Genomic DNA, 11,625 nt, shown 5'->3' on the forward strand with positions numbered 1-11,625 from the left:
GCTGGGCGCGCGAGGACAAACCAATTGTTGCTATGTAAGTCTAATGCAGCTTCTCAAGAATGTTGAGCTAAAGCGAGCAGATACATTTGTGGTGGTACAAGCGCCTTTACATACATTTAGTATAAGTTTTTATTGACATCAATTATTCAGTTTCAATATATATACCTATATAAAATATATTTCTTTAATATTAATTTTGTTTCCGTTACTTTACAAACATTTCGACATCAAGAGATGAAGTATTTTGAAACCCTTTGCTTACTTTTTTATATTTCACTTTTTGCCAACATTGTTTTCGGGTTTGCGCACATTGTTCGACAATGCACATAGTACATGTGTTCGACGATAGCAACTATTTAAATTATAAACACTACGATCCAAAAACAAAAACGTCGTACACAGTACCGTTTTAAAATTAAAATAAAATAATAGTCCCTAAAAGCCTAGCTAACTAATCAGTAGGTAGTAAAAACCGAATGGAATTTTTCATGGAAATTTGTTTATATTCGTTTAGGTTATCTTTTTCATAACGCTTACTAAAAATGGTCGCCCAATTGCAATTGCCTAAAAGTCTTCTAGCTGGCTTTTTTTATAAATTCTTTTTTGATTTTTCATAACCAGCAAGAATATTATTAACAATTTCAGAAAAAGACTAAGCAAATTTCAATCGGACTTGTGCAAACTTTTCTTGACCTTTAATGGAATCCTTTTGTTTTTATTCTGTGTCATCAGATACAAAATATACAGTATTTTGTTAAAATCCGTTATAAAAATAGTTATATTAAATATAGTGGTTATTTCTCGTGTATCGGTTTGCTTTGTTTTTGTGTAAAAATACTGTATTTACAATTAAACCTATTTACTTACACATTAACGTATCAGTATATATAAATAGTCATTTGATTTATATAAATAATTTAGAAAATATGAGAAACCGCGTTTTGTTTTTGTCTTTTTGCGTTAGGAATATGTTTTTTATTTGTATCAGTTTCAGTTGTACGAATTCCGGTTTGAATTTGTCTGTTAAGGATCCTCTTTCGATTTTTGTAAATATTTTGTATATGTGAATTTTTGTACATTTTCATTTGGGTTTCATTGGACAGCATTGACAGCAAATTTGCGTCAGGTAAAGTTATACTTAATTAGAATATTGGTCACGTTGTACATTCAAAGACTCAATCAAAATAAACTTAAAATTTAAAATTTTTAAAAATATTTTTTTGTTAGGAAATTAATTTTTAGAGACTGACAATGAGTTTCGGGTACATTATAAAACTCATTAAAAGTCTGTAAATTATAGGCATCACTGCAATTTTTAAATTTATACATTTTTGAACTCATTTAAAATTCAAAATAAAAATCAATTCAAAAACTTAATATAAATTTTTACTCAAACAATTAGGTCCGGTTTCACAAGTGCCTAACTAACTTAAGAAACAATAAATTGTGAACCAAAATGCACATTGAATCAGCTGTGTTCCTGGCAGTCTGTGTACTTCTTAGAGTTACTTTTCACATGGACGAACCTTATTTGTCTGAGAAAAGTTGAGAGGTACTCGAGAAACCGGCGTTTAAAATTGTATACAATCTACCTAATACAAATTGCTGTCGATTGCTTTTTTGGACCTCGATATTGACGATATCTAATGTTTTACCACAGAATATCTGTAAAAGTTTGCATATTTATATTTTTTTCTAGTAAATTTGTTTTCTGGTTTACATATTAATTTTTGTATCCCTAGTTTTATTTTCATCTTGAAAGGCACACGCTTTTTATAAAATTCTGTTCTTGTAGTTAAATATACTTTTAAAAGTTATATGCTGCGATCCGTAACTAAGTTTTTCTTTTTTTTTTCTAAAAAATCAGGTTCAGTCTGTTTCAAGGAAATGTTTTGATGAAAAAACGTAACTCTTTTTTGAGATTCTTCAAGACTTGCATTTTATACATCCTATAGAAAAAGTTTTGTTAGTATTACTTGTCATTAGTCGGCATAGAATAAAATTCCTTTGCATATTTAATATGTTCGTCGAAAATTCCATTTTTTAACTGTTTGTATAAAAAGTTCTGGAACGGGTTAAAAACATAGTTGAGTTATTATCTCTTAGTTTTTCTTCTCTTTTCTTTGTTGTTATTTAAATGTTCGGCCCTAATTGAGAACGTACAATTAGACTTAGGCTAAAACAATTAGGTTATAACTAAACTAGCAGAGAACCTATAAAATAGTGTTACGTGTAGTTGAATGTCGTCTTAAGCGCTACTAGTGCGATAATGTACTTAACACGATGGTTGGCCCAGAAACTGGGGCTGCTGGGGCGTATGTATGTCTCAGTGCTTTGACAGATTCAGTGGTAAGTCTGGGGGAGAAAAATAAAGTCGTTCATATTGTTTTTCTTGCTCTTAAATCGGTCCATTATTTAGTAACTTAGTACAGGTAATTAGATCTTAGTACCCACCTGAACTTTGTTCATTCCTTAGGCTACTAGTATGAAACATTGCTGAGGAGCTGGCGCCGGAAGTGGCCGCCGAGGAGGAGGCGGATGCGCTCGAGCTGCTCGGCGAAGTGGAGGCGGTGCGATGACTGGACGCTGCAGACATTTGGTCGGTACTACTATCAGTCAGTTTTGGCGTGGCCAGGTGAGCGGGCGAGTGGTGGGTGGTCAGTACAGCCGGGTGCTGATGCTGGTGCGGATGGGCCAGGTGCGGATGCGTGTGGGGACTTGGGGCGGGCTGTCCGAAGGCGGCGGCAGCAGCTGCAGCCGCCACAGCGGCCGGTCCCACTCCGTTGTACGCGAACGCGTGATAGGGCGATTGAGGCGATAATCTAGCAGCGGCAGCAGCTGCTGCAGCAGCGGCAGCCGCCGAACTGCCGGCCTGTGGATGTGGCGGCAATAGGGGCGATGCTCCTGCCTGATAATGGTGCATCCACAGCGGATTATGCCTCAGCGCCGCCAGAGTGGATATGTAGGGATGGTAGAGCGAGGGCGACACCACCGAGGGAATGTAGGCGGCCGCTGCCGCTGCTGCCGCCGCAGCTGCAGCTGCACTGCTGCCCGATGTCACTGGTGCCGATGTCGGACTGCCGCCCGAACCGTTGCCATTCACCTGGGGCGGTGGCGGATACATATAGTAGTGCAGCGGCGAGCTGCGCTGCAAGTGCTGCTGCATGTGCCGCCGGTCCGGAGGTGAGGCACTCCTGTCGCCGGGCGATGGACAGCTACTGCTGCTGGCCGACGGTGAGGCGAACTCACGACGAATGGATGCAGTTTTTTTAGGCACGGTGCGCGGCGTCGTGGCGGGCGAGGCTGGCGAAGAGCGCGGCGGCGATAGATCCTGTGACGCCGAGCTTGCTGTGGAAGGACGAGCTGCTCCTGGATAGGGATCCCTGTAGAAAGAGTGCCCATAGTCCACGGGCAGAGGCGAGCCCGCAGTGTACGGTGGCGAACGCTTCTTGGTCCCAGCATGCGACGGGGACTTACCACCTCCTCCGTTGCTGCCGCTCACATCTGGAGACTTGGGCGAGGCGAGCAGCGCGCGTGGGTAGCTCGATGAGCTGGGCTGGTACAGGGAGTGGTGCGGATGGTGCACATTGCTGATAATAGCCGCCGGATGGTCGCCGCTCTTCTTGCCTGACGAGGATGATGAGCTGCCGCTGCCACTGCTCCCACCTAGCAGAGAGTGAATGCTGTAGGAGCTGTTTAGCCGCGTTGGCTGCGTGGACACCGCGGCTGGGGAAGTACTGGATGAGGTGGAGTTGGGACTGGGACTCGGCTTTCCCTGGGGAGGGGCCAGGTTCATCGGCGAAGCCTTGCCCGCCGGAGACGAGGTGGAGGAAGCCTTTGCCCGGCTTCGCTTGCCGCCCGCTCCGCCGCTGCTTCCTCCAGCGCTGCCGTTATTCGCGCAACCGTTGTCCTCCAACGATACCTTCTCAAACTCGCGCAGTATCCGCTTTCTGGGCGAGACATGCTGGTGGTGGTACTCGACTAGACGGCTGGCTGCTGATGCTGACGAGGGCGGAGAAACCTGAAGGAAATATAAACAAAATCAATGTTTCATTTAGGTTCGCTATTTCGCTCTTATAGGAACAATTTCCTTCAATATCATTGACAAAATATGATTCTTAATGTTAAACTAGCCTATTTAAATCTCAGATAACTTACCTTGTGCGTCATGGAATGACCCAGACTGCCAATGGCTCCGCTTCCGCTCCGCTCTGCTGCCGCCGCAGTCGTTGTGCTTGCTGCCGCTGGTGTCTTGGACATTTGCTCCAGACGTGCTGGCACCCCATCAATTAGTTTCTGGATGATGCTACTGAGCTTAGCCCGCGGTTTCGGCTTTGGTTTACCGACTCTCGCCTTGAGGTCGCCGTTAAGATCACCGTTCACAGAACTTATGGATGTGGGCGGTGCAGCCAGGGCTTCCTCATCCTCGCTCGTGTTCATTTTTTCCACAGTCTCTTTCTTCGGTTCCGCATCCACTTTTGGAGGAGGATCTCCTGTTTTTAACTCGTTGTTATCGGTAACCTCCTTCTTGGACTCCTTTTCACATCCTTCAGTATCTTCCTCGCCTTTGATCGTTTCCGATTTTTCAGTTTTAATCTCAGTAGCGGATGTTTCCGCCTCAGCGCCACCTTCAACGGTCTCTGCAACTTCTTCCTTCAGAGTATCGTCGCCATTTTCCGCCTTGATAGCTGTCTCGAAAATGGGCTGCTGCTCCTCGCTGTTGGTCAACGGCTCATGGGGTCGTCGCCGTTTGCGAGCAGCTGTCTGCAGTGCAGCCCGTCCAAGTGCACTGTTCCTCGGGCGGTGATAGAAAAGCGACAGCTCCTTGGATATTCCTCGGCGGGGTCGGGACTGTTTCCAGGGCTGATCGCGCTGCCAGGGCGAAGATTGTATCGAGCTGTTGTCATCCGAAACTGTAAAAAAGGGGACATTATTGATGGATAACTTTTGCTTGCAGGACAACACAACACATTTTGCTGGACTGATTTGGCAATAATAAGGATTTTAGGATAAATATATAAAAAAAAAACATGGAAAGACATTTCTGAGAAAAATAATACTTAAGCTTTGCAAAATTTAGTTGATTTTGAATATATCTACAAAGACAATTTCAGTTTGAACTTGTATGTGTATGCAATCGGACTTTATACTACACGTGTCTTCTAAACCATTTGAGCTCAGAAGCACATTTTGGTTCTAAAAAAAGGATAAATTGGTCTGGCTAAAAGTACACTAATTCAATTATGTTTCCAATAGGAATTATAAAAGTATCCTTCCGCAGAAACATTCATTCCCTGTGTTACGTACAGCTTAGCGATGTGGAGTTCTCATTCTTTGGATACGCTGTGGTCACCGCCGACGTTGGGGTCACAGTGGCCGAGGTGGCCGCCGATGGAGGGCGGAAGGTCTTCCGTGTAACCGAGACCCAGCCGCTTTTGTCGCCATCCTTGGATCGTGCAAGTTCCAATATAAATTTGCCATCTGCCCGAAAAAGTTTTGAACGTTAGTTTTTAACATTGCTAGAAATTAGAATAGAACTTGCCTTTAAAGAACTGCAAACGGCCGCCGCAGCCGCCCCAGGTGTTGTTGCTGTGGCCTTGCGTCGATATTGGAGTCCTGCCCATATCAAAACTGCCGCCGGAGCTGCTGGTCTTGCCGATCTTTACTGATCCGGCTGTCGCTGCTGCTGCTGCAGTGGTGGGCAGAGTACCAGTGGCTGCTCCGCCCAAGGAACTGTAGTCCAGGACGCCGCCCAGAACATCGATGGTCGGGGGCTTGGATGCAGTAGCTCCAACGAGGCTGGCTGCCACTGCAGCTGATGCAGCCATGATGCTACTACTTTTGGGCGTCTTGACATGCGGCAAAAAGCCATTTGAGGTTGTGGATGAGCTGCAGGATAAAGTCGTGGGCGTGGTCGTAGGCGCTGCAGTAGACGTGGGCGTGGTCGTCCTGCTGGTGTTGGCGGGCAGGGGCGGTGGCAGAGGTGCAAAACCACTGTTGCTGCTGCCGTTCAGGCCATTTTTCAGTAGAAACTTGGCGGCCGCCTCTGCAATTATGCTACTAGTGTTGTTGCTGCTGCTGTTGCTCTCGTTGCCGTTGTTGTTGCTGCTGCTACTACTTGCTGCGTTGTTGTTGTTATTGCTGTTATTGTTGTTGCTGGAGTTGTTACTGCTGTTACTGTTAATGTTACTTTTATGCTCATCGGTCATTGTTGTCTGTTGCACTCTGTTACGCTTGTGACGTCATTTAGACAGGGCCTTCAAAGAGAAACACAATTGTTGGCATCGACGACATTTAGCGCTACTTCGCATTTCCAAACCGAATCGTTTTCAATGCACAATTTAAATACCATATTTTTTATTTCATTGTTTTTGTTGTAAATTCCTCGCGTAGAGTTCGCGGCCGGAAAAAACGGCGCCGACGGCGTCGCTAAGCAAAATATGCCAGCTCGGCACGGCGTTAGGAGCGTCTAGCACCATTTTCATGTTTTGGGGCACAGTTCTCGATTATTATTGCACACTCATATTCTTATTGCATTTTGGCCACTGGCCCATTGGGCGGTATTTAACCGATTTCACAGGCACACACGGCGGGACTACTTGATTTTCTATTTTTTGAGGCCCAAACGTTGAGCGGGGGCAGCGCACAAAGAGAGCACAAAACGAAGTGCGGACAAGGTGGAGATAAAATGGAAAAAACGTTCTCCAATTACCGTCAGGCGGACACATCGATAGCCGATGGTCTGCAAAAGTGGGGGGCGGTGGACCGAGGGCGCCCGGGAGGGGTCTGCGGCAGTCTGGAGGCAGTTCCGTTTCCAACCAATAAACTAATAAATAAATTTAAAAATTATCAACGAAAAACGCAGCTCGGTGCGGGGCGCTTGGTTTTTAGGCGGAGCGAGCGGGACGGCGATGGGAGCGAGTAGACTATATTAATAAATTCCTAAAAAAGCCATCCCACAGCGTGGTCGTCCACCCGTTAATCATTGGTGGAAGTCCGTTGTTACGAGACTTCCAAGCGGAAATAGAAACATTCTACGTTGCTTCTTGTAACTTCTTTTCGAAGTAACGTAATGCTTTTTTTGTTTTTCTTTATTACGAAGAACTGGACAAAATTACTGGGAAAATCCAAATCTCCAAACCAGCTAATTAGCCGGAATTTTAAGGCTCCGCCGAATGTTAGCTGGAGTGTCGGAAAATTAACGATATTGTGAAAAAAATGTATCAAATTTCATCAATAAAAATTTTTTTTGCAATGGAGAGTTTTCTTAAAACTGTTCTGATTCAACCTTTGTACATAAACTAAACGATTTTAATTTATTTTTTTTTTTTTTTGCCAGCAACACACAGTAACAATAGTTATGATTCTTATTAGACTTTACTTTAGATTTTAAATATTTGTCAGATTTTCAAAATAGTTTCAAGAAAAAATATGGCTTTTTCTATTTACAAACAGGACAAGTTAAAAAAAAGGGAGTCACACTTCGCTTCAGAATAATTTTAAGTTTCTGTTGTTGGTTTTCAAAAATTTCGCAAATTTAAAAAAATTCGTTTGCAATATCGACTACAGCTCTTAACAATATTTTCTTGAGCTCGTTGATAAATAGTTTAAACATAAAATTGGGAAACCAGCTTATTTAATTGTCACTGGAGCCGATATTACCTAAATCAGTAAGTTTGGTGTCCGGCAAATTAATTGCAATTAAAACTACTTAAAAATGAAACTGGAGAAGTGGAGTTTCTTCGATTTCGGTTATTAATACTCGTATTGTTTTTGGTATTCCTAAAACCAAAATTTAAGCTTTTAACCAATTTAAATGTAATCCACGTAAGTAACTCTAAAAATTGAATTCGTTTTTGCACAAAATTAGGAAAATAATAACGGGCTTAGCAAGCCGAAACAGCTAAAACTAAATTATCTTATCAGTTCTGGAATTAATTCCTGACTTTCTTCATTTGGGGCTCTTAAGAATAAAAAGCATTTTATTATCGTAGAATAAAATATTTATTTACTTTATTAAGTTCTGAAGGTAAACTTTAAGCGATAATATGGTATGTTACGATAAATTCCCACACTTCAGCTAGGTAAATACTTATGGTTGCAAGTGTCTTTTATTGCATATAATACTGTTTGCTCGTTTATCAAATTACTGGTAATGATGAGCTCGGGCGGGTTAAAATATATATTTAAATAGCCTTTGCATATGGAATACAACCCTTCTTCAGCTTCTTAAATTTAAACACAACTCGTAATCTCTCGTTTGCCGTCGCGGCCTACCTCCAATTAAATCTGAAGGTGTAATGCAAAAAATAATGTAAACCTTATGCGTCTATCATGTCGATTATCAGTAAGTTTAAGTATAGGCTATATTCGAGTTGCTTTTGATATGGGCGAGAAGTCGTCGATTGCAAGAGAATGGCTAAGAATAGATACTTATTAGATATTGCACAAAGTAAATCGTAAGATGTCACAACAGAGGGCACACAAAATAGTAAATTAAATTTAGTTTTGTTTTCCGTTTTGCCAACATAATTTAAATATCACAGACGTTTTGCCAATTGTTTAACTAATTTTCCGTTTTGCTTGTTAATTTTGTATGCCGAATAGGAAAACCCAGAGTGGTGAGAATGAAATTAGACGAATCCAACCGCAGGATTCGATGCATATGTATACCTAAATGTCAGTCAAATGTGGAAATTAAATCGAGTCTTGCGTTGAACATGGCACATAATTGCTAAAAGGAAAACTGGAGCCAAGCCTACGAGGGTGAACTGCTATGCCTAAAGTCTAGGCGCGTTTCAGTGTGTAAATACTAATTGTTCTCGAACTGATGGAAGAATGTGAGAGTGGGTGTATCTAGAGATATTGCTGGATGCTAGATGAACGCCTAGTGCATGTTGTCCACTCTGCCCGATGGGAGACCCAAGGCTGCACTCAGGTTAAGTCCTGGTGGAACCCCCACTCCAACGCCCACGCCCACTCCTGATCCCACGTTGCCCTCGCTCTCGCTTTTCCACGAGGACACTGGTATGTGGGGAGCGGGCAGGCAGTTGCGCAGCGTCTGCACGATCTGAATGGTGTCCATGAGGGCTGCAAAGGAGGAGAAGCAGGAAGCAGGAGGAGTCGGTCAGTATCTGAGATCGCTGGTACACAGAACCGGTTTTGCTACTCACTCTTCTGCAGACTTTCGCTCTGCTTCCCGTAGGGCTTGCACATAGACGGACGAATGTACGTCTTCATCCGCGACATGTTTCGCATAAGCTCCGCGAAGATCCGCACTATCTTGTCCTGGCCCACGGCCAAGTGGTCCATACGATTGGCGTCTCCGGTGGCCCAGGCCCCATTGTGCAGCGCCAGCAGATCCTTGTTCGACTCTATCGAGTCCAGGTTAGAGCTGAAATCGGCCAAAATTTAAGAACATAATTAAAATAAATTAGTGTCAAATCTGATTGTAATTAGGTAAAAATAATTCAGCAATTTTCACAAACATTTTTATTAAATAATGCAACATACAAATAAAGGTGAATACCTTTCTGAACATATTTTTTAATCTCGTTTGAGCCAATTTTATAATAAAGGCAAGAGTATACATATATAAAAATGACCCTTTTCATCTTTTACCATGCATATACCCAATTTTAAATTGACATTTTTTATGAATTTAAAAAAGTTATTAATAATAAAATGAGCTATTAATTATTTCAATTGCTACCAAATTTTATTCTAATTATGGGAATTTCACTTACCGCAAGGAGTCGGCCACGTTCTTGTGGGTAATCTGATCCAGCGAGGAGTGAGAGGAAGACGAAGAGGACGAATGTGGCGACTGCGATGGCGGAGGCAAAGGATGGTGGCCGTGATGGGTCTGCGGACCGGCTGCAGAGCCTCCAGCTGCCGATGTGCTGGTGGCCGGCGGTGGCTGCTGGTTGGCAGCTACGGCGGCGGCCACTGCCTGCGACTGCATCAATCCCTGGATCTGAAGATTGGCGGCTGCAGCTGCGACGGCCATGGGATCGAAGTGCTTGGGATCCAGCTGGGCGAATACGCGCTGCTTTTCCAGCGGGCTCAGGTGGTTGCTAAGCTTCTCGAGACTCTGCTGGGCGAGCACACGGTTTTGTTGCTGGATTAGGGCCGCAGTAAGTTGCTGCTGGTGCTTGGCTGCTGCTTGTTGTTGCTGCTGCTGTTGTTGCTGCTGTTGTTGTTGCTGCTGCTGTTGCTGCTGGTGGTGGACGGCGGCAGCGCTGATCTGGGAGAGCTGCGTCTGGATGCTGCTCTGCTGCTGCTTGGTCAAGTGCTGCAACTGCGGTGGAACTGGTACCTGCGGCACCTTGGCACCCGTTGACTTGGACAGATCGATCTCCACATTTGCCGAACTGGTGCTACTGGCCACACTGGATGCGGAACCGGCGGCCGAGCTTCCAGGTCCGGCACCAGCTGCTCCGCCGGGCGGCAGGTGTGACAAACGCTGCAGAAACTCGGGGGTGTTGACCCCAGGATACTGCTGCTCCATAAAGGGCATGGGCGAGATACCCATGTGGTTCTTATAGTAGCGACAGGCGGGACTGGGGCACGATTGCACCACCTCGATGATGAACTCCTTCTCCATGCCGAACTGATCCCTTCCTATGGTGTACGACTCAATGACAGCCCTCACCGTTGCATCCACACTGAGGTGCAGGCCGTGTGGTCCCGACATATGCTTCAGCATCACCGCGTTGGCAAAGTGTTCGAAGGGCAGCACAATCTTGCCGTTGTCGCGCAGGATCAGGCGTCCCTGGGAGTCGAGAGTTAGCCGATTGGCCAGGACCCTAAGAGAATGGCGAGTTATGAATGGAGTTGATCATATTTTGCTCCCTACTTACTGCAAATAGGCAGCACTGGGAAGCATGGCGTTGTCCTTAAGATCGCTAAAGCATTGCAGCAACTCGGCACTGGGATTCCAGCCTTTGTTTTGCAGATATAGCTGCAGCAGCATGTAAAGCTTCTCCGTCACATAGCCCACTCCTGGCATCCCGGCATTTGGCTGGGGCAGCAGGTCCCCGCCTGCCACGCCCCCTCCGCCAGGTCCACCGCCTCCTGGTCCTTTGGACAGAGCCGCCTTCATGGTCTCGGACAGATCCAATTTGTAGTTGTCAGGATAAAAGTGCTTTGCGTGCTCCTGCAAGGATTGAACAGTAAATTGTCAGTTCGATTGACTGATTGATACACACAATCGGGCCAGGAGACACCCAGAACTGGAACCCCCCGCCACCGCCCACTCACCAAATTGTTCATTTTCGTCTGGAACTACGGTTTTCTAATCAGTGCGGCGCCTGCGAGGCATCCTGGTTTCAAACGGCCAACGGCTGCTCTGGGGATTCGCCCGTCGGTTGGGGGACGAGACTGGGCTAGCTGGCGGCCACAGATCGGGGGAAAAAAGTGTATGTGTCCGCCGTCTAATTGTGTTGTCCTTGCAAGGAAGTGGGGGAGGCCAGCAGTGTGACCGTCGCGGCGACCGCGAAAATTACTAAAACATGGCAAGCGGCTCATTGGACTGCATAATTTAAACTGGGAATTTAAATTCATTAGGTAATTCGTCAAATCAAATTTATTAAAAATCATTCGTTTTATTTGATTTTTAACCTC

General features: G+C 44.8%; 2 protein-coding genes across 3 annotated transcripts; both read right to left on the bottom strand.

Moving 5' to 3' along the window:
- Positions 1–688: 688 nt before the first annotated feature.
- On the bottom strand, positions 689–6,912 carry LOC108093330 (protein hairless). Of its 2 annotated transcripts, none has more exons than XM_017193322.2 (6): positions 6,713–6,912; positions 5,543–6,257; positions 5,308–5,481; positions 4,159–4,913; positions 2,455–4,021; positions 689–2,355 (listed from the first exon to the last, which is right to left on the bottom strand). In XM_017193322.2, the coding sequence occupies exons 2-6, from the start codon at positions 6,207–6,209 to the stop codon at positions 2,327–2,329; spliced, it is 3,192 nt and encodes a 1,063-aa protein (XP_017048811.1). In that variant the 5' UTR covers positions 6,210–6,257; positions 6,713–6,912; the 3' UTR covers positions 689–2,326. The 2 variants fall into 2 exon arrangements, with proteins under 2 accessions (XP_017048811.1, XP_017048812.1); XM_017193323.2 differs by lacking the exon at positions 6,713–6,912 and adding an exon at positions 6,350–6,706.
- A 1,180-nt stretch (positions 6,913–8,092) lies between these two features.
- LOC108093360 (putative uncharacterized protein DDB_G0271606) lies at positions 8,093–11,471 on the bottom strand. Its single transcript, XM_017193377.1, has 5 exons — positions 11,263–11,471; positions 10,863–11,158; positions 9,747–10,808; positions 9,174–9,394; positions 8,093–9,090 (listed from the first exon to the last, which is right to left on the bottom strand). Exons 1-5 carry the CDS (start codon positions 11,272–11,274, stop codon positions 8,888–8,890), a joined length of 1,794 nt encoding a protein of 597 aa, XP_017048866.1. The 5' UTR covers positions 11,275–11,471; the 3' UTR covers positions 8,093–8,887.
- Positions 11,472–11,625: the final 154 nt, after the last annotated feature.

This window comes from Drosophila ficusphila, unplaced genomic scaffold (assembly GCF_018152265.1).
Source record: "Drosophila ficusphila isolate 14025-0441.05 unplaced genomic scaffold, ASM1815226v1 contig_791, whole genome shotgun sequence".
NCBI lineage: Eukaryota > Metazoa > Arthropoda > Insecta > Diptera > Drosophilidae > Drosophila > Drosophila ficusphila.